We start from the raw sequence: 23,749 nt of genomic DNA, 5'->3' as shown, positions 1-23,749 counted from the left end.
GCTTGTGTAGCTCCATATAACCCCTGTGCTTCAGGGGATTGGGGAGGAGCCCTCTGAGTGTCTCACCATGGTCCTGGTGTCCGCATAGCCATGCCTCTGTGCCAGGTGCCACAGGTTGACAGAGAGTTGGTTGAGCCTGTTATTGCGCAGGTCCCCATGGGCCAAGATGCTATTAAAGAAGGAAAGACCCAACAAGCTCTGGCGCTTCAGGGCCTGAAACAGAAAAGAGAGGTTACTGTCTAGCACTGGGACTTGGGCTGGGCCAGTGGTTAAAATGCTGGCCTGAGTTCAAATTCCAACACTGCCATGGATCTTCTGGAGGGTGAACTGCTTAACTTCCCTGAGTCCCAGGTTCTGCATCTGTAGGAGAGCAATGTAATACCAGCCAAGAGGGTAAGCGAGAATCAAATGAAATGATGCATGTAAAGCCCTTTGGCTTTGGAAAAGAAGTAAAACTATTATTTGTGGATGACATGATCCTATATACAGAGAACCCTAAAGATTCCACTAAAAAACTATTAGAACTGATAAATGAATTCTGTAAAGAAGCAGGATACAAAATTTGCATCAAAAAGAATAAGATACCTATGAGTAAGTTTAACCATGAGGTGAAAGACATGTACTCAGAAAACTGTAAGACATAGAAGAAAGAAATTGATCACACAAATAAATGGAAAGATACACTGTGCTCATGGATAGGAAGAATCAACATCATTAAAATGTCCATACTATTACCCAAAGCAATCTATAGATTCAAAACAATCCCTATCAAAATGCCAATTGCATTTTTCACAGTACTAGAATAAATAATCCCAAAATTTATATTGGACTCCAAGACATCAAATAGCCACAACAATCTTGAGGAAGAACAAAGTTGGAGGTATCACACTACCTTATATCAAACTATACTACAAGGCCATAGTAATCAAAACAGCATGGTACTAGCATAAAGACAGGTACATAGATTAATGGAACAGAATAGGACCAGAAATAAACTCATAGCCTATACGGTGAACTGACATACGACAAAGGAGGTAAGAATATACAATGGGGTAAAGACTGTCTCTTCATTAAATGGTGTTCGGAAAATTGGACATTAAAAAAAGAGACTACTTTCTTACACCATATACAAAAATAAACTCAAAGTGGATTAAAGAAATATAAGACCCGAGACCATAAAACTCTTAGAAGAAGACATGGGCGTTAAACTCTGATGTTGCTCTTAGTGATATTTCTTTTTATGGATATGCCTCCTTTGGCAATAGAAACAAAAGAACAAACAAACAGGATTACATTAAACTAAAATGTTTTTGCAAAGTAAGGGAAACCATCAACAAAAGAAAACCTACTGAATGGGAGAAGATATTCTCCAATGATACATTCAATAAGAGGTTAATATCCAAAATTTACAAAGAACTCATACAACTTAACAATAAAGTAGACATTTCTCTAGAGCAGGGGTCCCCAACCCCCAGGCCATAGATCGATAGGCCATATAGGTCCTCAGCCTGTCAGGAACCAGGCCACAAGCCAAGCGCGCCTGAGCTCCACCTCTTGTCCCCCCACCCCTCATCTTCTACCAAACCAGTCCATGGTGCCAAAAAGGTTGGGGACCACAGCTTTAGAGGACATCCAGATGGCCAATAGACATATGAAAAGATGCTCAACATCACTAATCAGAAAAATACAAATTAAAACCACACTGAAGTTTTAATCACACATCACACACCCGTCACAATGACTGTCATCAATAAATCAACAATCAAATGGTTGTGAGGATGTGAAGAAAAGGGGGATTGCAAATTGGTGCAGCTACTATGGAAAAAGATCAGAGGTTCCCCAGAAAATGAACAGAACGACCACATGATCCAGCAATCCCGCTTCTGGGTATTTATCCAAATACACTAATGTGAAAAGATACATTCACCCCTATGTTCGCTGTAGCATTATTCACAATAGCCAAATAGGGAAGCAACTCAAGTGCCCATCAATACACAAGTGGATAAAGAAGAGGTGGTACATGTACAAAATGGAATATTACTCAGCCATAAAAAAAAGAATGAACTCTTAGCATTTGTGACAACATGGATTGACCTAGAGGATATTATGCTAAGTGAAATAAGTCAGAGAAAGAAATACCATATGATTTCTTACATGTGAAGTCTAAAAAATAAATGAACAAACAAAACAGAAAAAGACTCGTAAAAGAGAACAAGCAGATGGAAGGGCTGGGTGAAGAAGGCGAAGAGATTAAGAAGTACAAATCTGCAGTTACAAAATAGTCATGGGATGTAAAGTATAACATAGGGAATAAAGTCAATAATATTGTAGTAACTATATATGGTGCCAGGTAGATATTAGACACACCACCCGAGGAGATCACTTAATGGCTAATCATTATGTTGTATGTCTGAACCTAATATAGTATTATATGTCAACTCCAATCAAACATTAAAATATATATATATATATATATATATATATATATATATATATATATATAAAAATAAAGCCATTTAGTGGAGAAAACAATAAGCAGCTTTGACCACAGTTGAGTAAGGGTGGCTGAGTGCCCATGAAGAGACTCAGCCCTTCTATATCTGACACAAGACTTGTGAACTGACTGGCAACTGCCTGCTCTGTGCTCTTTGTTTAATCAGACAGTATAGTTCTGCCCCAATTCGGAACCTGGGAAGAAAAATGAAATCATCAGAGATGGATCTGAGGCAAGCGAAGGCATGCCAGCCAATATGCAAAGTCCCAGAACTACAATCACTAAAGGAACCAAATATAGATAGACCCTGAGCCCCATCCTCTCCCCACTGAGGTGTCACATAGAAAAAAGCTGCTTTTCATTCTTCATGCTTTTCAAAGGATCTGGCATGGTTCCCAGCTTCACCACACCCAAGGGAACAACTTTATAAAGCTTGTGATTAAAACAGAGCTGGCTCCTTTACATGGATCTAGCGGGCAATTTTGGAAGCAGGGCTGTGACCAGCGCTAAGAGATGAGACACTTGGAATCAGCATCAGCCCTGGGGTGTTCCAATATCATGAAGCTTTGTTCCCCACCGAGTGGAAAGAAACCTGACCAGCTCTACCAGGGAATCAGACTCTAGAGTATTCCACCTTTGAAGCCCCCGTCATGCTGTGTCACCTGTGAATTTCACATACTGGTCAATGAAGGATGACTTGTTCTATTTAGCTTAGTTCACTCATATTTTTCTACTACATGTGCATATATGAACAGACATTTTCACTGAACATCCCTGGCATTTGGGCAAGTTCAAATGGTCTTCTGAAACAGTCCAGCTTTACTCTTCTTAGAATTCTGTTTCAGAGTCTTTACCACCATCAATGCCTCCTCCCCCCAAGAGAAAGAGGTCAATATTACATAAAAATAGTTCCGAGTTATGGGGTTCTGGGCTTTCTCTTGTGAGCTTGAGGGTCCTAGGCTATGGTCATTTATGCTGTCACTGCTTCCTCTGATTAGATCCAGCCAGTTGCATGAGTGAAAAATGTGTTTTCAAACCATGTGACAATATTTGACTGCGATACACAGAGCCCTGTTCTTTCTATAAGGTTGTTGGCTAGAAGCTGGAGCCAGAGCCAATTTTTTTTTTTTTTTAAATCAGAGAATGGCACTAAGAATTTTTCATGGCAGTGGGGAGCAGAGGGGAGTCTAATTAATGTAACAAGGGCAGACTGAGGCAAAGGACACTCCATTTCTGCTGTAGGAAGAAAGGGCTCTCCTGAAAACAACCTGTGGAAAAAGAAAAGCTGGGTCTTTAAACCTCACGGAGAGTTTGCATGTGTTTGAAAAAGGCCTTCCAGTTGCGGGAGAGGATGCCACTTACACTGACAGCCAAGTGCCCTCCATGCATTCATTGAGTGTCCCAGGGTCTGTGGGACACACCCACAAATCCTTCCTTCCCTTCCTTTCCATCCTTCCCTCCTTGAGAGAGAGCTGTGTGCCACTCAGGCCCTGGGAAGCGGTGGAACTGTGGTTTTCCTCTGCCCTTCAGATTGCTAACCCAAAGGCTGGCCCTTTGGGCAGTGTCCCTGACCTTGGCAGAGGCCCCCAGGGAATGAAGTTCAGGAAAAAAGAGAAAAAAAAATTCCCACTCTCCAGCACTTGCTTGAATACTGCTAGGAAAATGGGAACCCAGGACATGTGCATATATGTAGGCATACCTGTGTACATCCACAGCTGTATGATCTTAAGGTTTCTTGGTGGGGTGGGAATGGGGTTGAGGGCAATGGTGGTATTTTATAGAGTCCTGAAAACAAGAAAGCATTAAAATCCAGTTTGATCTTATTTTGTCTTCAAAGGGTTTGATGGGGTGGGAGGTGTGGGAGCAAAACCTAGGAATGCAAAAGACTCCAGGAAAAGGACAGGAAAGGGTGGAAGGCCCAGCAAGGACGGGGAGAGACCGAAGGCCAATGGGAGCCAAGCAGTCTGAAATCCATTTTGGCTTTGGAAAGGGGAAGTGAGGGGGAGGAGAGTGAGGGGGGAAAAATGGCCTGCCAGGAAGAGATCAGGAATGGGCCATCAGGTTGGGCAGACAGCTCAGGGCAGTGAAGAGCATGCTACACCATTATGAACGGCACCAGCAGACCCACGGGAAGGATGTAGAGAAAAGTCAGGCATTGGTTTTGACCACTAAGGCATTACAACCTCCCCAACCTTGACTATCTACAGGAATCAGCCTTAATACAGTGTCTGGACAACCACGCATCTCTGCCAACCTGAGCCGGGGTGTCTGGGATCCACATGTCACCCACATATTTGCATTGAAGCTGAAAAAAATGGAAGCCATGGTCAGCAAAACTAGGTAAGAGAACTGGGACAATCACATGTTTTAATGATGAGGATATGTTCTAAGAAACATATCATTAGGCAATTTTGTTGGTGAGCATCAGAGTGTACTCACACACATCTGGATGTCACAGCCTGCTACACACCTATATGGCAGAGCCTAGTGGTCCCGGGCTGCAAGTGTGTACAGTATGTAATGTACTGAATACTGCAGGCAATTATAACAAAATGGTAATTATGAATGTAAACATATGTGAACTAGAGAAGGTACACTAAAAATATGGTATACAACACTTTTATATGACTAGCAGCACAGCAGGTTTGTTTATACCAGAATCACCACAAACACGAGTGATGCAATGTGCTATGATGTTATGATGGCTATGAGGTCATTGGGCAGTAGGAATTTTTTTAATTCCTTTGTAATCTTAGGGGACAAGGATACAGAAGACGGCCAGGGGAACCTGGCAGGCAGGCAAAGAGCAGAAGCTAAGGTTCCATAGCCCTCTACCCACAGTGTGCATGTGAACAAATTAGTCATGTGAAAGTTTCCTTTCCAGAATGAACTAACATCCGCCTACTCTGGACACACATGCATTCAGAGCGAGCAAGCAGCAGGGTAGGGGATGATAGAGGGCACCTACGTCATCCTTGGCCAGGGTCTTCAGATGCTCCAGGACTTGCGCCATTGCTGTCTCACACAGCTTGTTGTTTTCAGTTAGAAACTTGGAATCTCCCCCGTAGAGGCTGTCATTGGAGTCGACTGATGGAACAAACAAGAGCAGAGAGACATTACTAAGGCTATCATGGCCAAGGAGAGGCAGTCCTGTGGCTCACGGTGTCAGCAGATGGCAGGAAATCATGGCAGAGCAAGTGGAAACAACCAAAATTTCCCACTGGGCTTGGAGCCTTCTGAATCACAGAGAAAATACCTGGCCTTCTGGACAGATGGAGCCAGAGACCAGGGTGTGGAAGGGGACGTCAAGAATCATGATGAGCATCAGAGCAGTGGCCAATACTGAGTGTTTCCATTGTCCCAAGCACTGGGCTAAATGCTTTCAACATGTTACTGCATGGCCTCATAACCAGCATGGTTATGGGAAAGAGATGACATTAACATCTCCCTTTGACAGATGAGGAAACAGGCTCAGAGGTATTCCCAGCTAGTATCCAGAACCAAGAAGTCCCATTCTGAAGCCTAAGCTGTTAGGCACTGCACCCAACTGTCTACCTTGTCATCCCTCAAAATCCCTCAGATCAACCCTGAAGTTCTGGATGCCTACTGGCAAACTGGAATGTCTTTGAAAACGTCTCTGCTTGGGCACCTCCTGTGACAGCCGCCACCTGGGGCACAATCAGCTGGCAAGAATGGCCTGAGTTGGACCTCCCTCCTTATTGTACACACAGCTTGACCTCTGGGTTAAGAAAGGAGAACACACAGCATGCTGTTTTTCACTTTGCGTTTTTGACTTGAAGTACTTGGAACTATTTCCATATCAGTATATACAGAGCTGCTGCTTGATTTGTAACAGCTGAGCAGTATGCTGTTGTATGTATTTAACTGGTCCCTGCTGTGACGCTTCAGTTGTTTTCTTTCCCTTCTTTGTTTGGGACTGGGGACTGGGCAGGGCTGCTGTTAAGTTTAGGGTCCATAATGACACGACAACCCTGCCTTGCAGAGTCTACTTGTTCCCTACACGTCTATGTGAGCTTACTCCCCCTTTCATGCAACTTGGATGTGGCCAAGCACCATTATTTCAACCTGGAATGAATAAACAGTGCTCTCAGGAACACCATTCAGTGGAGAACCCAGACTGCAGAGAGAAACCTTTGTAGCACCAGCAGCAGGTACCATGTGGTCAAGAAGAGGGAAAGGGTAGTGGCAGCTCTTTGCTGCTTCTGACATGGTAGAAGCCTAAAATTTGGGCCATTGTCCCAGGTGTGGTGACATTTGATAAACCAGAGGCTATGCTGGTGCCTTGGGAGGGGGTGGTGGTGTATGCGTGGCCACACACAAGGCACTAATCCGCTTTGTGGTTTAGGAACTTTTTTTTAATAAAATGTGTTCTGTGGGAATATAATTTGCTGTGTTCTTCTTGGCCTACCTTTTAATTTTTAAAAAATAAATGTCAAGACTATAGGAAAGTTGGAGAAATAGTACACTGGAGGCAATCTCACCCCTAGAATCAGCATTTGATGCCATTATGATACTTCTGGGCCTGCCCTCACACTTGCTCTCTCTACAACTCTCTCTCTCTCTCTCCCCCCCCCCCCCCACTATTTATAAGCAGGGTGTACAGGTACTGCCTGAAAGTGAAGAGCAGAGTAAGTCTCTGTGATCCTCAGCATCTGTCTGTAGGTACTCTTTAATCCAGTGCTCAAGTGTTTGTCTGTGGGGACCCTTCAAGGAAATACTTTCTTGGCTGGCTATGTGCTTTGCAATTACTCCTCCAACACCAGGTTGGTAGGGAAAGGCCCTAGGCCACAAGGATCTGTCCCAGAATTTCTAAGACTGCTCTAGAATCTGTCACGACTTTCCACCATGAGGAGGGTGGCACTTACTCTTGTAAAGGGCAAAAAAATTGGATTCAGCCACTCACCACCTGACTTTACAGCAAAACTGCACCTGGTGAAGCAATATCCCATGTGTCTGCTGAAGATCAGAATTCTTCCTGGCATAAATTTCCAGTCTGACTCTAGGCTGAACTCTATTCTCTTTCTGATTAGCCCAACACTGGAGAAGAGAGAAGGTCTAAAAGCTCCCTATGGCCAATCAGCCAAAGCTGGTTAGGGACCCAGTGGGGAACAAAGCCAACCTGGTCCCTGCCCTATCAGAGCTCTCAGTCTATTGAGCAGATGCAGATGAGAAAACAGGCAGTCACAACGGTGTGTGCTAAATGTCAGGTGGGGATGAAACAGGGGGTACAGGATCCTAAAATCTAGACTTGGGATGGAATTCGGGCATTAGCAAGATCCACAGTGACTTTACTAGAGAAAGTGAACAAAGGAGTCAGGAGTAGGGAGTGTCTACATTAACACTTAGTGGTTATAAGAGGGAGGGAGGAAGGGTGACTTTTAGAATTAGGAGGAAACTGCTAAGGCCAGAGAGTACAATGAGCCTGAGGGTCCAGACCTGGGGAAAAACGATATCTCTGGCAAATGGCCACTGAAAATAGCCCACAATCTCTGCATCTGTCTGTCCTAGGGGTCACAACCCTGAATGCTTCAAGGGCCTGGCAGGTGGCATTTTAGGAGTGAAGGGGCTATGCTGGCTTCACAGCAGCATCATAGACTGTACTCTTCCCACTAGATACACTCTTATCTGCATAGTCAGTAAGCAAACAGTCAGTGTATGGAACACTTCTTCCCTTCCACATCAAACACACTCAGTCTCTTGCAAGTACTGGAGTTGCAGTAAGTTCAAAATGGCTGGTAGTACATGGGGGCCACCCAAGGCCATCTCCTTCCTCCTGAGCGCCTGATCTAGGGACTTGCTGAACTTCATTTAAAGTAATGGGTAAAAGTAGCATACCAGGGCCTGCCTGAAATTGTGGTTAAGAATAGGCCTGGGATGTCATGGCAGATAGATGCTTCAGCTCATGCATGTGTATGCTTAACCACCATCCTAGGTTATTCTCTAGAACACCAAAGACAGCACCAACCCAAAAGAGGGATTCTCTGAATTCATCTGATTTTCAAATCTTGGATGTCTGTTATAGATACAGATCCTCAGGTCTCTTCTGGGGGATTAATTTAGAAGGAACAGATGGGGCTCTGAATTCTGTATTAAGATTTGTTCCAGGTAATTCTTACACTGGGCAAATCTAGAGAGACTCTGGACTAGAAGTTCACGGTAGGTAAGACACAAGGTGGATTATATAAAAGAAAATGAAAACATTTAACTTTGACTTTCATGAAATTCAACACAGTGCACTTTGGTGGGAAGTGACCTGACTACCTTTGTCTACATGGTAGAGGTAGGTCTCCTGACTCATGGCGGATAGGAGGTGCAGGACATAGGTATAGATGCGGATTTTATCATCACTACTGTCCTCCCAGGTATAGTCTTGGATCACGTTGAGAAGCTCTCGAACCAGAAACAGGACTCCATGTTCAGGATGATCCTAGTGGAGGATCAAAAAAAAAGTATAAATATTCCTAGATATGAAGTGGGAGAAAAAAACAAAACAAGACAGAAACCCAAGTTCTTCCCTTTAGCAGCTGTAGAGAAATTGAAGAATGAGATGGTTAAACAATAGAGAGAAACGTGACAAAATGTCATTAATCCCACTCATCAATACATTGCGGTCTTGGAGACAAACTTCGAGAGCCCCCTTTTTTGGGTTCCAGAATGAGAGAGCAAAGTTACCTATTAGCTTCATGGCCTGTTTCCAAAATTACAATCCTGTTCTCATGTACCGAGTCATAAAATGTCCTGTTCTTCCAAATACAAAAACAAGATTACAGGTCTCAAAGCAGAAGCCACCTACTTCATGTAAGCCCCCCAAATGATCGCTGTCACCCCGAGGCACTGATTTTAAAAAAGCCTCACTAGGTAGGGCATTCAGCAACATTAACAGCTAAATTGAGGACTCTCTTTTGGGAGAAGAAAAACCCAAAAGACAGTCACAAAGCTTATAAAGGCATTCCTCAGAAACTAAACTGAATTGAAAAAGAGTGCTGGGATAAAAAAAAAAAAATTTCCACTTCAATACAATTCCAAAAAAATATATATGATTATGTGGCTCCCCTGCTTAACACTCTCCAGAGACTTCTCCCACTGAGAACACATGTCTAGCTCCTGCTGCCACCACCTTGCTGACCTAGCCGATGCCCCTTGCCCCTTGCCCCTCACTTACTCTAGCCATCCCTTTAAGACTCCTGGGACCAGCTGGACCAATCAGGGGCCCAGGGGTCTACCAGGACACAAGGCACACTCAAAGGTTAAATGAGGACTGTTTAGTAAAGAATTATTTATAAAGATGTGGGCAAGATGAAGGGAACTTGGGCGGCACCCAGGGCCTGGCAATAGCAGGTAACCATCACTATCCTTGGGCTGAAAGCACACAGTGGGAAGCAACATTACTAGATTATGCAAGAACTGCAGCTGGAGGAGGCAGCCTGCAAGAGCTGTGGCCGTGGCTGCAGGAACCAAGCCATTACCAAACCGTGGCCCAGACTGTAAATACCCCAGCCTCAATGTCCTCCTGCTTTCCAATCTGCCGCAGGTACCACCGGATGGCTGAAGGAGTTGGAAGCCAGAAAAAGACCAGGTGATGAAGTCCCCACTGACCAGTCTCCCAGACAGGTCAGATGGAAAAATGCTATAGGGGACAGCTCACACGCACACGTGATGTTCTAGCCTCAGGCCCTACTGTGCCCTCTGTTGGAATCTTTATCTGCAAGACTATCAAGGCCAGGTTGACTCCATGGAAGCCTCTAAATCTTATCTTACATGTTAACTCCTCAACAAGACCTTCCCTGATGATCCAGAGCTCCCGGACCCCCTCCTTTTCTCTTTATCTCAAATCATCCTGTTTTCTTTTCCAGAGCAGTTTCACCATCTGAAGGGATCTTGTTTATTCCTTCAGTGAACTACCCAATAATATCTCTTGGTTTATCTATTTATCTCTCTCTCTCTCATTCTAGCCTATAACTTTCAGGAGGACAGAGATTTTATCTGTCATGTTTGCCAATAACACACTTCCAGGACTGCCCAGGGAACACAATGTGAATGGTGCCCCATCCTGGTTCCTGGGATAGTGTTGGGCACACAGCAGGCACTGGTACATAATGTTGAATGGATTACATTTTTTGAGTACCTTCTATGTGCCAGAAACTGAGGTAAATATAAAAACAAATAACAGTAGCCAACTTTTATGGTAGCTATCTTAGCTACCATAGCCTCTCTATGTCCCAGAAAGACAGTATTATGATATTGTGACCGCGCCCCGGCCCCCCTTGCCCCCCCCGCCCCGCCATTTCACAGATGGGAACTTGGCCACAGAGAGGTTTAAGTAGCCCAAGGTCACACTGATGATACTTGGGGAAACCAAGATTTGGGCTGCGGCAAGTCTGGCTCCAGAGCAGGCATTCCTAATAACTAATACTGTATGTATACTGCCTCTCTGCTAGATGTGCTGGCATGTCTCTGACTTAATGGAGCTGGCTAATTGAGGGAGAGTCAGCTATTTTGAACACAGACCTGGAGTACAAGAAACGCTATAACCAAGCATTAACGACCAGCAAATCCAATGTATATACAGCAGCAATACTTCTAGTGGGTGAGAATGAGAGTGGAGGTGTACTGAGATGGTTTGTACAGCTGTTAACATCTACAGTAATTGCTGTTATAATATTGGCAAGAAAGAGGACACATGACTTCAAAAGTCTGCAGTTCTAAACTATATGCATCAGAAATGCCCACACCATGGTCTGCCTTCTGTTTATAGCATCCATCTCAGCTGGCAATTTACTGCTGCCTTTCTTTGCTGACAGCTGTTTCTAACTAGGCTATTTTGTTCTGCTATGTGTATGTTCAAAAATACATTTTATTTAATGACCTGCCTTGGAAAGAGACAAAATCTGAATGTTCCAGTAGCTTAATTTCAACACAAATTACCATAAATATCAAGAGAGATCATTCAACACACATTCAAAAAAGTGGAAGAAGGAGAAGAGGTAAAGGTTTGCAGTTAAGAAGGTTTGCACTTCCTTGAGCTTTTGTTCATAACCTAAGACAAAAAAGATTATTTCCAACCCTCTGTATGAGGAAAAAAATTTCCACATGATATCCATGCTCCAGTGGCTGTAACATTTTTTTTAAAAGAATATGTACTTTTAATGGCTTAGTGCCAGCAACTGAAGCAAGGGAAACACAGACTTTTTTTTCAAAAGACAAGAAAAAACAATCCCTGGATTCAGCTGGCAATCTGAGTGGGAAAGGTTCCCCCAGGTGTCCCTGCCAAGGCTGCCTCTCTGACACAGCGAACAATGCTTAAGAGGAGGCTCGCAAGGAGCCCCTGGAAGGGACTCAAATCTCCCCTCCAGCTGCACAGATGGGGCCTGGCTCCCACCATTTGTAACATCCCTTTGGGTCCCTAGTATGAGGGAATATTTCTATTAAATGTCACTCCATGAGAGAAGGGATGATACCCTAGAATTGATAAATTTCCCAGGAAAACCTAGATGAGAAATAGCAGAGGAAACAGCGATGAGCACGGACATCCTGGCTTTGAACTGTCTTGGCCACTTAATGACTGGTGACTCTGGTGGAAGCAGAGTCTGCCAGTGTCTGCTTCTGTGAAATACAAGCAATAATAGGCTTGTTTGGAGTGAATATTTGTGAACTGCTGACTGGCCCATTGTAAGAAGCATGTAAGTGTTGGTTAATTAAGTAATAAAGTCCTTTAGAAAAGGAGCCAGAACAAGGGTGTGGGGGAGGAAGGAAGAGCTCTTAGGGAAAGAGGGGCACTGGGGGAAAATGGAGGGGCAGGAGGGCAGGATTTGAGGCTGTCCAGAACCAGCTTACCATCTGTGGAGCTATCTGGCCCTGCAGAAGCAGCCCATTAGTTCTGCCAGCTCGAGCCCCTCATGGGTCTCTAGCTTCCCCATTTGAACTAGTTGTAGCAGCTCTCTCCTGGCCCCTCCATTGCACAGTGCCCCTTCCCATCTCAAAGCCTTCTCCTTTCCCTCTATACTTACTTACTAGTCTTCCTTTGGATTTCAGCTCAAGTGGCACTTTCTCAGGGAACACTTCTACCCAGTCCCCTTCAAATTGGAAGTTCTGACAGCTCCCTGTAGTTCTCTACAGCACTTTATACAACTGTAGTAAAGTGTGTATCTTTTGCTTGGTTTCTGTCTTTTGAGTGCAAGGACATATCTCTCTTGTCACTCCTCAATTCCCAGATCAAGATATGTTTGCAGGACAGATGGAATGAATGAAGCTTATTGCCTGGACATCATGTTATGCTATGCTCGTGGTTGGACCTTTTCACAAGGATAAGAAGTAGAAAATACATTTCCCTGCTGTGCCCTACGTGATCAGTGCCAGGAAATGGATGGTAATAACATTTCCATTGCCTACAAATTTTTACTGAATCAAAACCAGGCTTCTGAAGTGGTAACACTGAACTTGTTCAATCAATCCTACTTTCCTTGTCTTATCCAATGCCGTTAAAAGAAACGCATTGGTTTAATTACATAGAGGTTGTTCTACACTCCACTCAAAGGCTAACGGCAACTAACACCAAGGCAGAATGCTTCGAAATGTTTCTAAAGTACTTCTGCAGGCTGAGGAGAGAGTGCTGTCCTGGGGGAATGTTTATTTCTGCATTTATAAATATGAATAAAGGGGTCAGGTATCCCATTTGGGCCAAAATAACTTGAATTTTATTGTCAGCAAATAAAATGTGTCAAAGCTTTACAAACTCATCCTTTAAAATGCCTTTTACACTACTGATAGGCATGCGAAATGGTACAGCAACTCAGGAAAACAGTATGAAAGTTCCTCACAAAACTAAAATTAGAACTACATTATGACCCAGCAATCCCATCTGTAAGTATTTACCCAAAATAACTGAAATCAGGATCTCAAAGAGGCATTAACTACTCACATGTTCATTACTACACTATTCACAATTTGCCAAGGTGTGGAAATAACCTAAATGCCTACTGATACATAAATGGAATAAAGGACATGAAAAACACAATGAAATCCTTAAAAAGAAGGAAACTGCTGTCACATATGACCACATAAATAAACCTTGAGGACATAATGCTAAGTAAAATAAGCCAATCACAGAAAGACAAAAACTTCAATTCCACTTATATAAAACATGTAAACTAGTCAGTTCATAGAAGCAAAGAATAGAAAAGTGGTTGCCAAGAGCAGGGTGAGGAAGAAGAAATGGGGAGTTACTAATCAATGAGCTTAAAGCTTCAGTTAAGCAATAGGAGTAAGTTCTAGATCTGCAGTACAACATTGTGTCTAGAGTCAACAACATGTACTGTGCACTTAAAAATGAGTTAAGAGGGTAAATCTCATGTTAACTGTCCTTACAACACTAAAATGTTTTTTAATCCTCACCTGAGGATATGTTTTACTAATTTTAGAGAGAGAGGAAGGGAGAGAGGACAGAGAGAGAAACATCATTGATCAGATGCCTCCCCACATACCCTGGCCAGAGATCAAATCTGCAACTTGTTGGTGTACAGCATGACACTCCAACCAACTGAGCTACCCAGTTAAAGCAACAATAATTTTTTTTTTAATTAAAAATAAAAGCTGTGACATGAAAGGTAACAATTTGAATCAGATAAAAGGGAGATATAGGATACGTTTTCAGGCTAAACCAACTCATAGCAGCCGTGTCTCACATGTTATTCATCTGGGGCTTCTGAGCTCACTCAGAACTCAGCCCTGTCTATTCAGGCTGAATATCTCCAGCATCTGCACAGACTACCAGCAGTTATGAATGCTGCATCCCACAGGAGGGATAAGGTACTAAGGCTCAATGACCCCAAGAAATACAGCACACTGCAAACATTTCTCAGATCCTGCAGGACAGGCTCTGGAGTAGCACAAATCTGGGTTCACATCCCAGCTCTGATGCTTATTAGCTGTATGATCTCGGGCAAGCTGCATGGTCTCTCCAGCTGTAGGTTTCCTTAAGTGGAAAAGGTTCAAGGACTCTCACCTTGTACAGCTTTGGGGAGGATTGTAGAACTGAAAATTGACAAAGGGTTTTTTTTGCGAAGGACAGTAGAAAATCAGCATATAACTCTTGACTCCCCCAAAAAAGCCCCTCGGTATCTACCAGGTTCTGGTTCCAGGACCCCCAAGGATACAAAAATCCATGGATGCTCCAGTCCCTTATATAACAATGCATAAGGTCAGCCTTCTGAACTACCCCCAAAAAGAGAGAAATTGATTATAAAGTGCTAAGAAGGAGATTTGAAAACATGAAGTCAAGAGTCAAGCCCAACCTGCCATCCTTTGTCTGGAAATCTTGAGATCTTAAGTTGGGAAAGTTGTGGGAGCTGAGTCACTTTTGTCTCCTCAGCTTCACTGAGAAATGTTTCACATATCCAATAATTTGCCCATTTAAAATGCACAATTCAATGGTTGCTAGTATATTCACAGAGTTGTGCAATCATCACCACAGTTTTAGGACATTTTCATCACCGGAAAAGGAACTCTGTCCCCATGGGAGATGTTACTTTCAGGGCTCAAAGGGGTTTTTCTCAAAGTGTGATTCTAGGACCACCTACACTTGAACTGATGAGGGAGCTTTCAGAGATGATGGTTCACAGTAACAGTCTCTGGAGAGGGCCCCAAGAGTCTGCATTTTAACAAGTATCCTTCCCACACATTTGGCTCCATGAAGAGACAACTTGTTCTGTGCCTGGACCCTGTCACAGCCTGATGAGGCTGATGGGCTTCCCATAATACCCTACAGAAAAAAAATACATTAAGACTACAAAGGAAACCAATTATACTAATATACATTTATTAAAATATTTTTTCAGTTTATTTGTTATATTATAATCTATGACTCCTTGGTGAATACATTTAAATAACAAACCTAATGATAGGGCCACTAAATTCTGTGTTTTTTAGGGAAGAAGCACATAAACAATCTTTTGCAATATCTTTCACTCCTGGATTGTGATATGAACATATTGGTGATTTTTACTGGTGACAAAGTCCCAGCTACTGTGATAAATACTGGCTCATTCCCTATAATTCATAACGGAGCAAAAGGTTACATTTCACTGAGGTTTGTAAAAACAAATGTGTGATTTTTTTTTCTCTTCTCTAATTTCTTGGCCATCCTGTTAGTTACCCAGGCAGTTGCTGGAGTCTCGGTTAAGAGCCCCTGCTAGGGTGAGAGTCCTTGTGCTTGTTGAGGGCATGGCCCCGATTCCTTCCAGCCCAAGCTTGGCTGCTCATCTCTTATATCCCAAAGAAAATCCCAGAATCCTTCCAAAAATATCCCCCTTAATAACTCCACTATCATGGTTTGGTTTCTAGCACCTTCCATCAAAGGAATGTCACCACCACCCTTTTTAGTGCTTACTATGTGCCAAGTCACTGTTCTAACCATATATGCATACTCACTTGCTTAGATGCAAATATTACTACTATTTGTAAATGAAGAAACTGCAGTCCAGTAATGTTACATAATTACCCAAGACTGCAGAGTAGGGAGGAGGGAGACCTGGGAGTCGATCCTGGGCATCTTGATCCTAATGCCTGAGCCCGTAACTCACTAAATGACAATACCTTGATCATATTGAAGAGTCTCAACTAATACATTCAGGACAGAATGAATGGAAAATACACTGAGAAATTCAAATATCTGACTACAAAACCCACACACAAACAGAACATCCCTGCATGTTTGGGACTAAGAACACCTATAAGGCAGGTCAAAGAAAGACAACACCTAATGCTCTTCTGAGAGACATACCGGAACTACTAATAAAGTAGAAAAGAAATTGCAGAGGAACTCCAGAAGGAATGATTCCGACGGTCGCATCTTTCCATCAATATTAATCATCTTTGGGACTTCTGGAATGAGGCTTATAGCGGCTTTGAAAAAGGCATCAGCTGTAAGATAGAAGAAAAGTCCATGCATGAAAACTCTGAAAAAATGCAGGGTCTTCTTTCTTCTTCACATGGCCTTGAGGCTAGTCCTGAGCATTACATGGAAGTTAGGCCATGCTGAGAACCCAATAGAGCAGGCAGGTCCTAGGAAAAGATTTCTGCAAATCATAACTAGCTTGGTGGAACATTCTAAGGTGAGAGGGCACTGCTGTAGCTTCCTATCTCTCCCTTCTCTTCTTCCTTCTTTAAGCAATTTAGTCAAAGAACATCAGTCAAATTGGCTTTAGATCATTAAGTGAAAAAAGTGATAAATTTTTACAAAAAGCCTCGAAATCACAGTCATCTGGGCTGAGGGTGCCCAACCTGAACTGTTTCACTGAACCCTCCCATTTATCATATGGGAATAGTGTGGTCATAGGGCCAGCCCACTTCACAGGTAGGAAATAAGGTGCAGAAGGGGAAGTGATTGGTTCCAAAACTGTGTGTGTGTGTATGCGTACGCGCAGGGGGTTCCAGCATTGGTTAGAGCTGGTCTCAAACTCTGGTCTGTCGGCATCTACTCTAGTGCACACCATATTTATTAAAGAAATACCAAAAGAAATGTGAAGGAATGCACGAATGTGTGTGTGCGCGCACGCGCGCGCACACACACACACACACATCTTCGAGATTTCTAAATAGGTGATAACAATTACAGAGAATCACCCAAGAAATGAAGATATTTTTGAAAGTATGAAGTAGTCTGTAAAACAAGACTTGAAAGGGTCAAAGAAAAGGAGGGAAAAGAAGGAGAGATGAAAAGAAGAGATGATAGGAATGAGTAAGCAATAGGAGGACAGAGACAGGGAAAAAGGATTAGAGTGGGGGGTAAGATGCAGATGGAGAGTTCTTTCTAGAAATTCCGAAGTATTAGCTGTGAAAAAATGTCTCAAGGTCAAAACAGACAAAATGAAGACCTGACAAATGAAATTATAAACTGCCTGACAAGACTGAATGTTTGTATGATCCAAATATACTTTCAGTCAGAAACAGCTACAAGCAACATCAAGAGAACACAGTAGTGGCGGAGAGTTTCCTGAATGAAAGCCAGAATCCCCCAGCCCAGCAAAGGGGCAAGGGCCACAACAATGCCTACCCTACATGATAAAGGTCTACACTTAATGAGAAGAGCAAGTGCCTGCAGCTGGAGAACTGGTTTGTCTTTTCTTCCTTCTTCAAAGGAAACAAAACACATTATGGAAAGGCACTATTCTCAGAGCTTTCCGCACGAAGTTACCTCTTCTCTGGAAGCTTCCTTCCCAGCCTGTCTCTCTGGAACCCCGCAGTCACACCTTTACCACATATCTTTAAGTAAATTTATTAAGTGCCAACTGAGAAGAGGTGCTCTCCTGGATATTGTGGGCAGAGAAGAGAAAGTGGGGACAAGAGATGACAACATAAGTATGATGATAAGAATGAGTACTCACACTAATCTACTCCTAAATACTGGGCACCTGTATGTGCCTTGGTCTAGGGGCACATGAAGCAGCTGATCTCAATCTTGTTGGGAACACAAAGATTAAATATAGGGGCTCTGGTAGATACACCTCTCAGAAAAGAGTCAGAGGTTACAGGGTCTTCTAGCTTGGCCGCGACAGTAGTAAATGGCACCATTCTGGGGACCAATAGGCAATCCTAGGGGAAGGTACAGCTGTTTCCCTTTCCAGTGAGGAAATGACCTCAAAAGGTGATGGCCCAGTTAAAGTCACCCAGAGAAGATAAAAGATTGTGTTGAGCAAAATTTAAAGGCCATCACTAGCACCAAGCAACATAATCATACTTGTGTTTTTAAAAAGAAACACGTCTGGGAATCATAGATCTGATAAGGGGTTTATATCCAGAATATATCAAGAATTTCAACAATAAACAAGTAACCTGATTTTTTAAAATGTGCAAAGGACTTGAGTAGACATTTCTTCCATGAAAATAACATATGGTCAAGAAGCATGTGAAAAGATGCTCAACACCATTAAATGCAAATCAAAACCACAAGGAGACATCATCTCATACCCATTAGGATGGCCACTATGAAAAAAACAGTGAACAAATGGTGTTGACAGAGATGAAGAGAAATTGGAACTCCTGTGCACCGATGGTGGTAATCTAAAATGGTGTAGTTGCCTTGGAAAATAAGTTTGGTGGTTCCTGAAAAAGTTACACATAGAATTACCATTTGACCCAGCAATTCCACTTCTGGGTATATACCCAAATGAACTGAAAGTGGGGTCTCAAACAGGTATTTGGACATGAAGGTTCATAGCAGCATTATTCACAATAGCCAAAAGATGAAAAGAACTCAAATGTCCGTCAACAGATGAATGGATAAACAAAATGTGGCATAATCGTACAATGGAATATTATTAAGTGCTAAAAAAGAATGAAATTAATACATGCTCCAACACAGATAAACCTTGAAAACATTATGCTAAGTGACATAGGTCAGACAAAAGGACAAATACTATATGATTCCACTTATATGAGATTCTTAGAGTAGTCAAACTCACAGGGAAGAAAAATAAAGAGAGGGTAATGGAGAGTTAGTGCTTGACAGATAAAATATTTTGGGGGGATGATGAAAGGTTCTGGAAATGGAAAGTGGTGATGGTTGCACCGTGCTGTAAATGTACTTAGAGCCACCAAATTATACACTTAAAAATGGTTCAATGGTAAAGTTTATGTTATGTATACTTAATCACAATACAAACGAACAAACAAAACAAAAGAGCAGAGCTGAAACTACACATTACCCTCTTAGCAAACAGGCAGGCCTGGACTCCAACAGGCCTGGCTGTCTTCCTTTTGCTTGAAAAGCCCGCTGCCCCATGGCTCTATAGGCATTGCTTTCTGGTGAAAACATTAAGTCCCTAACAAAACAAGATAAAGAACTTTTCTCAGAAGAAACTAAAATTTTGCTTGAAACAACTTAAAAGATCATTTATTTATTCTGCTTTTGTGTTTCTTACTAAGTGGTCCTGAGAGAGTGCCTACTATTATGCCACAGTGAAGAGGGAGTAGCTTTGTGTTGGCTGCCCTGATCCTCAACTGCCCCACTCAGGTCCCAATCCAAAGGACAGAGTGAAAATAAACAGCTATCTGGCTTTAAGGCCAGGCAATGTTCCAAAGCATATTTTTATTTCTATCATTAGAAGACTTGCCCCATGTATAAAATCTTTCTCAATTTCATTTTTGTAATTATAACTCAAATCTTACTATATATGAAAACAGTTTTTCCTCCTAGAATTCAAAATAATCATGTCAATATCATATAACACTTTCTTTTGTGGCTGCCACAGAAGGCAATTAAATGCCACAGAAGAGAATTTAGGATAAAATAGGTTAGATGTGTTTAAAAAAAAAAAAAAACCAAAAAACCCTACAGATTCCAGACAAGAAAAATCTAAAGGTGTTCATCACCACTGAACCAGTATTACAAGAAATGTTAAAAGGTCTTCTTTAAGAAGAAAAAAGATAAAAATATGAATAATTAAATGGCAATAACTACCTACCTATCAATAATTACTTTAAATGTAAATGGATTAAATACTCCAATCAAAAGACATAAGAGGGGGCTGAATGGATAACAAAACAAGACCCTTACATTTGCTGTTTACAAGAAAGAGACTCACTTTAGATCGAAAGACACACAGACTGAAAGTAAAGGGATGGAAAAACATATTTCAGGCAAATGGAAAGAACAAGAGCTGGGGTAGCAATACTTAAAACAGACAAAATAGACTTTAAAATAAAGGCAGTAATAAGAGACAAAGAAAGACACTTCATTTACAATGGCCAAGATAAGGAAGCAACCTAAATGTCCATTGATGGACAAGTGGATAAAAAAGTTGTGGTACACCTATACAATGGAATATTACTTGGCTGTAAGAAGAATGAAATCTTACCAGCTGCAACAACATGGATGAGCGTTATGCTAAGTGAAATAAGCCAGACAGAAAAAGACTAATACCATGTAATTTCACTTATATGTGGAATCAAAAAAACAAAATAAACAAAACAGAAACAAACTCATGGATACAGAGATCAAACTGATGGCTGCCAGAGGGGACAGAGGATTAGGAGTCTGGGTGAAGAAAATAAAGGGATTTACAAGTACAAATTGGCAGTTACAGAACAGTCATGGGGATGTAAAGTACAGCACAGAAAAAAGTCAATATAGGTGCCAGACGGGTACTAGACTCACGGTGGGGAATCACTTCATAAGTATCATAATATCTAATCATTATGCTGTACACCTGAAACTAACATAATACTGAATGTCAACTATAACTTAAAAATTAAAAAAAGAAAAAAAATTAGAAAATAAAAAAAGACTTAAAGAAAGAGGAGAAATCAGATTCCAAACCATGAAGACTCATAACATAGTTCCACTGGGAGGAAGAAAAGCACTCACATGCACAATTGCCCTATGCTATTCTTTCCTCCATCTAAATCTTCTGAGGTTTCACGGGATAACCGGGTTTCTTTTTCACATCCTATTTTTAAAAATTTAAAGGTAAAATGAAGAAACCACTCAGGCTTGTCTGGCCCCACCCCAGAGTTTGTTCTGTTTGAGATTCTTCTTCTTGGGGAGGTGACTGGTTTGCTGAGCAGCATTTTGGTGCTATGTTCCCTATAGTAATCAGGGTATCCTGCAGCACTGCTGGGTACTGGGTGAGAGCCAACAGCCACCATAGCAAGAGGTACCATGCTCCCCCAGAGGTGGTGTTTTCCAAAACTGCATAAGAATCACCAGGTTCTTTACTAAAAGTACAAGTCTCCAGGCCCCCGAACATTGCTGTCAGAACTGTAACATGGTATAGCCACTTTGCAAAACAGCCTGGCACTTCCCCCAATTCCACATGATCTATACATGCTATAGTATGAATAAACTTGTAAGTCATTATGCTAAACAGAAGGAGCCAGGCGTAAAGACCTATTCTGTAAGATTCCACTTATATGAATTATCCAGAATAAGCAAATCCTTAGAAACAAAAGGAGACTAGAGGTTACCAGGGGCTTGGAAAAAAGAGGAATGGGAAGTGAATGCTCAATAGGTACCACGTTTCCTTTTGGGGTGCTGAATATGTTCTGGAGTTAGTGATGATGCCCATAAAACTCTGAATATAATAAAAGCCTACTACATTTACACTGGCTGTAAACTTCAAAAGATATTAATCATATCTTAATCAAGCTATTTTATACTTTTTATAAACATACACACATGGTCTGTTCACAGGCTATCCAGCCACATACTGAAAAACAGAGATATCTTCTCAAGAAAATACAAGATTTAAGAAACACTGTAAACAGGACAATGACACCTCAGTCCCCTTCAAATAGGCACCTTGGGACCTCACACAATTCTCCCAATTGCCATCAGGTGCCCCATTGTACTTTCCTGAATCTCATCGATGGTCTGAAATCTCTTTCCTTTCAAAGGTGATTTTAGTTTTGGGAAAAGCCAGAAGTCAAAGGGCACCAAATTATGGGCTTTAAGGGGGCTCAGTCACCTGAGTGATTTGATGTTTCACCAAAAAATGTAGCATGAGACAAGATGCACGAGCAAGTGCGTTGTTGTGATGAAGCTGCCAATCACCCGTTGCCCACAGCTGTGGCCTTCTGAATTATCCAAATAGTTTCTGCAGAGGAATGTTCAATCTTAACAAAAAATCTGATGTAGATTCGTTGCTCTACTGGCTCAGTCATTTTGATTGCAACAGTCACACTCTCAGTACATGTGCTCATTCAACAGCATCTACTGCCGCCTCTGACTAGTATAGTAAAGTTGTCATTGTTCACACATGTGCATTCCAGTCCACTGTCCTTGGCTGCCAGGTTATATCTATGTTGCGCAAACTGTTCTTGTACTAACAATGGCTGGACATTTTACTGACAGACCGCGCGCTTGTGTATGTGGCTCCAGATAGATGTAGACCGTGTGCATGCGCGCGTGCATCTAGATCGATGTATATTCCCAGCCCCCACCTTAAATGTATTGAATCAGACTATCCAAGATAGGCTTGGAAATGTCATTAAAAAAAAAACAGTAACACTGCTTCTCCCACCATCCATTTCTCCTTCCCAGAGACAAAGAATATTACCTGTAGCTTGGGTGTGCTCCTAAGACTAAAGAAACAAACACATTTTCCCTTTCCCTTTTTTCTTTGTTTTACAGAGTTAATAGACACAATTTTGCCATTTACCCTTACCCCCACTTAACATATCTAGTTATTATTCCCTCAGTGTACTGAAGTACATCTTTCTTTTTTATAGCTACAGAGTGGAATCTGGTCCATTTGCTTTTCCTTCCAATTACTTATTGTGGTAAAAATAATGAAACAATATTTAACATCTTAACCATTTGGTCTATTTCTTTTTTATTTTTAAAAATATTTATTTATTTATTTATTTATTTATTTATTTGTAGAGAGGAGAAGGGAGGGAGGAAGAGGGGGAGAGAAGCATCAATGTACGGTTGCATCTCACATGCCCCCACCAGGGACTGCTGGCCTACATGGGAATTGAACCGGCGACCCCTTGTTTCATAGGTTGGCACTCAATCCACTGAGCCACACCAGCCAGGGCTGGTCTATTTCTTTTTTAAAACAAGCTTCTCTAGTGAATTTTATAATTCCACAGTTTTAAAAATAATTGTTCTAAATCCTTTAAATGTTAAATGTGACTTTCCAATAGCAAATGGTGCACTCTGAAGTATTTAACCTGGGGACATTCAGCCAGAAGCAAACAGAAATGGTCAGCAAGAGGGCAGGCTGACTCATCATTTCACATACACAGTGAGGAGAGGCCAGTGATGCTGGCTGGATAGTTACCACAGAACTTTTCATTATTGCCCGTCTTAGATTTCAGGCTCTTCTGTTTCCCAGACTGCACAGGTTCAAACGGTTTGCAGAACACCAAAGGGGCATGATATTCCTAAAACCTCTGCAAGGACATGAAGCAATCAAATATATCCCAAACACAAAGCTACTAAAATTACTGAAGGGTCACCAAAATATATGTCACTAGAAAATCGTGGGAGAAGGTTGGATGTGCCTAAAACTTGTAAAAAAGGGCTCAGTTGAAGATACAGGGTAAACATTACCTGAATGACCCATGCTGCTTGGTTACCAGAAATAACTGAGTCAATGGTTCCCTTTGGATGAAGGCATCTTTACATTAACTCTAAGCTCAGCTGGAGAAAAACTGAAAATAACCCAACAATAAGGAACTAACAATAAGAAATGGTTGCACTAACCAAGTGGAAATGATGTAACTAATAAAGAG

General features: G+C 41.9%; 1 protein-coding gene across 2 annotated transcripts in view; it reads right to left on the bottom strand.

Moving 5' to 3' along the window:
- The window catches only part of VPS35L (VPS35 endosomal protein sorting factor like), a 150,629-nt gene that overhangs the window by 1,569 nt on the left and 125,311 nt on the right, over nucleotides 1-23,749 (bottom strand). For both annotated transcript variants that reach the window (XM_054575477.1, XM_054575478.1), the window contains 4 exons: nucleotides 16,293-16,432; nucleotides 8,777-8,942; nucleotides 5,463-5,581; nucleotides 67-213 (listed from right to left, as the gene is read on the bottom strand). In XM_054575477.1, coding sequence (XP_054431452.1) covers nucleotides 67-213; nucleotides 5,463-5,581; nucleotides 8,777-8,942; nucleotides 16,293-16,432 — 572 coding nt within the window. The remainder of the gene's footprint in view (nucleotides 1-66; nucleotides 214-5,462; nucleotides 5,582-8,776; nucleotides 8,943-16,292; nucleotides 16,433-23,749) is intronic.

This window comes from Pteronotus mesoamericanus, unplaced genomic scaffold, assembly GCF_021234165.1.
Source record: "Pteronotus mesoamericanus isolate MK-2021 breed Mesoamerican mustached bat unplaced genomic scaffold, CSHL_Meso_final contig_301, whole genome shotgun sequence".
Lineage (NCBI taxonomy): Eukaryota > Metazoa > Chordata > Mammalia > Chiroptera > Mormoopidae > Pteronotus > Pteronotus mesoamericanus.
Note: the sequence above shows the minus strand (reverse complement) of the source record. Positions and strands in the feature narration are given on the sequence as shown.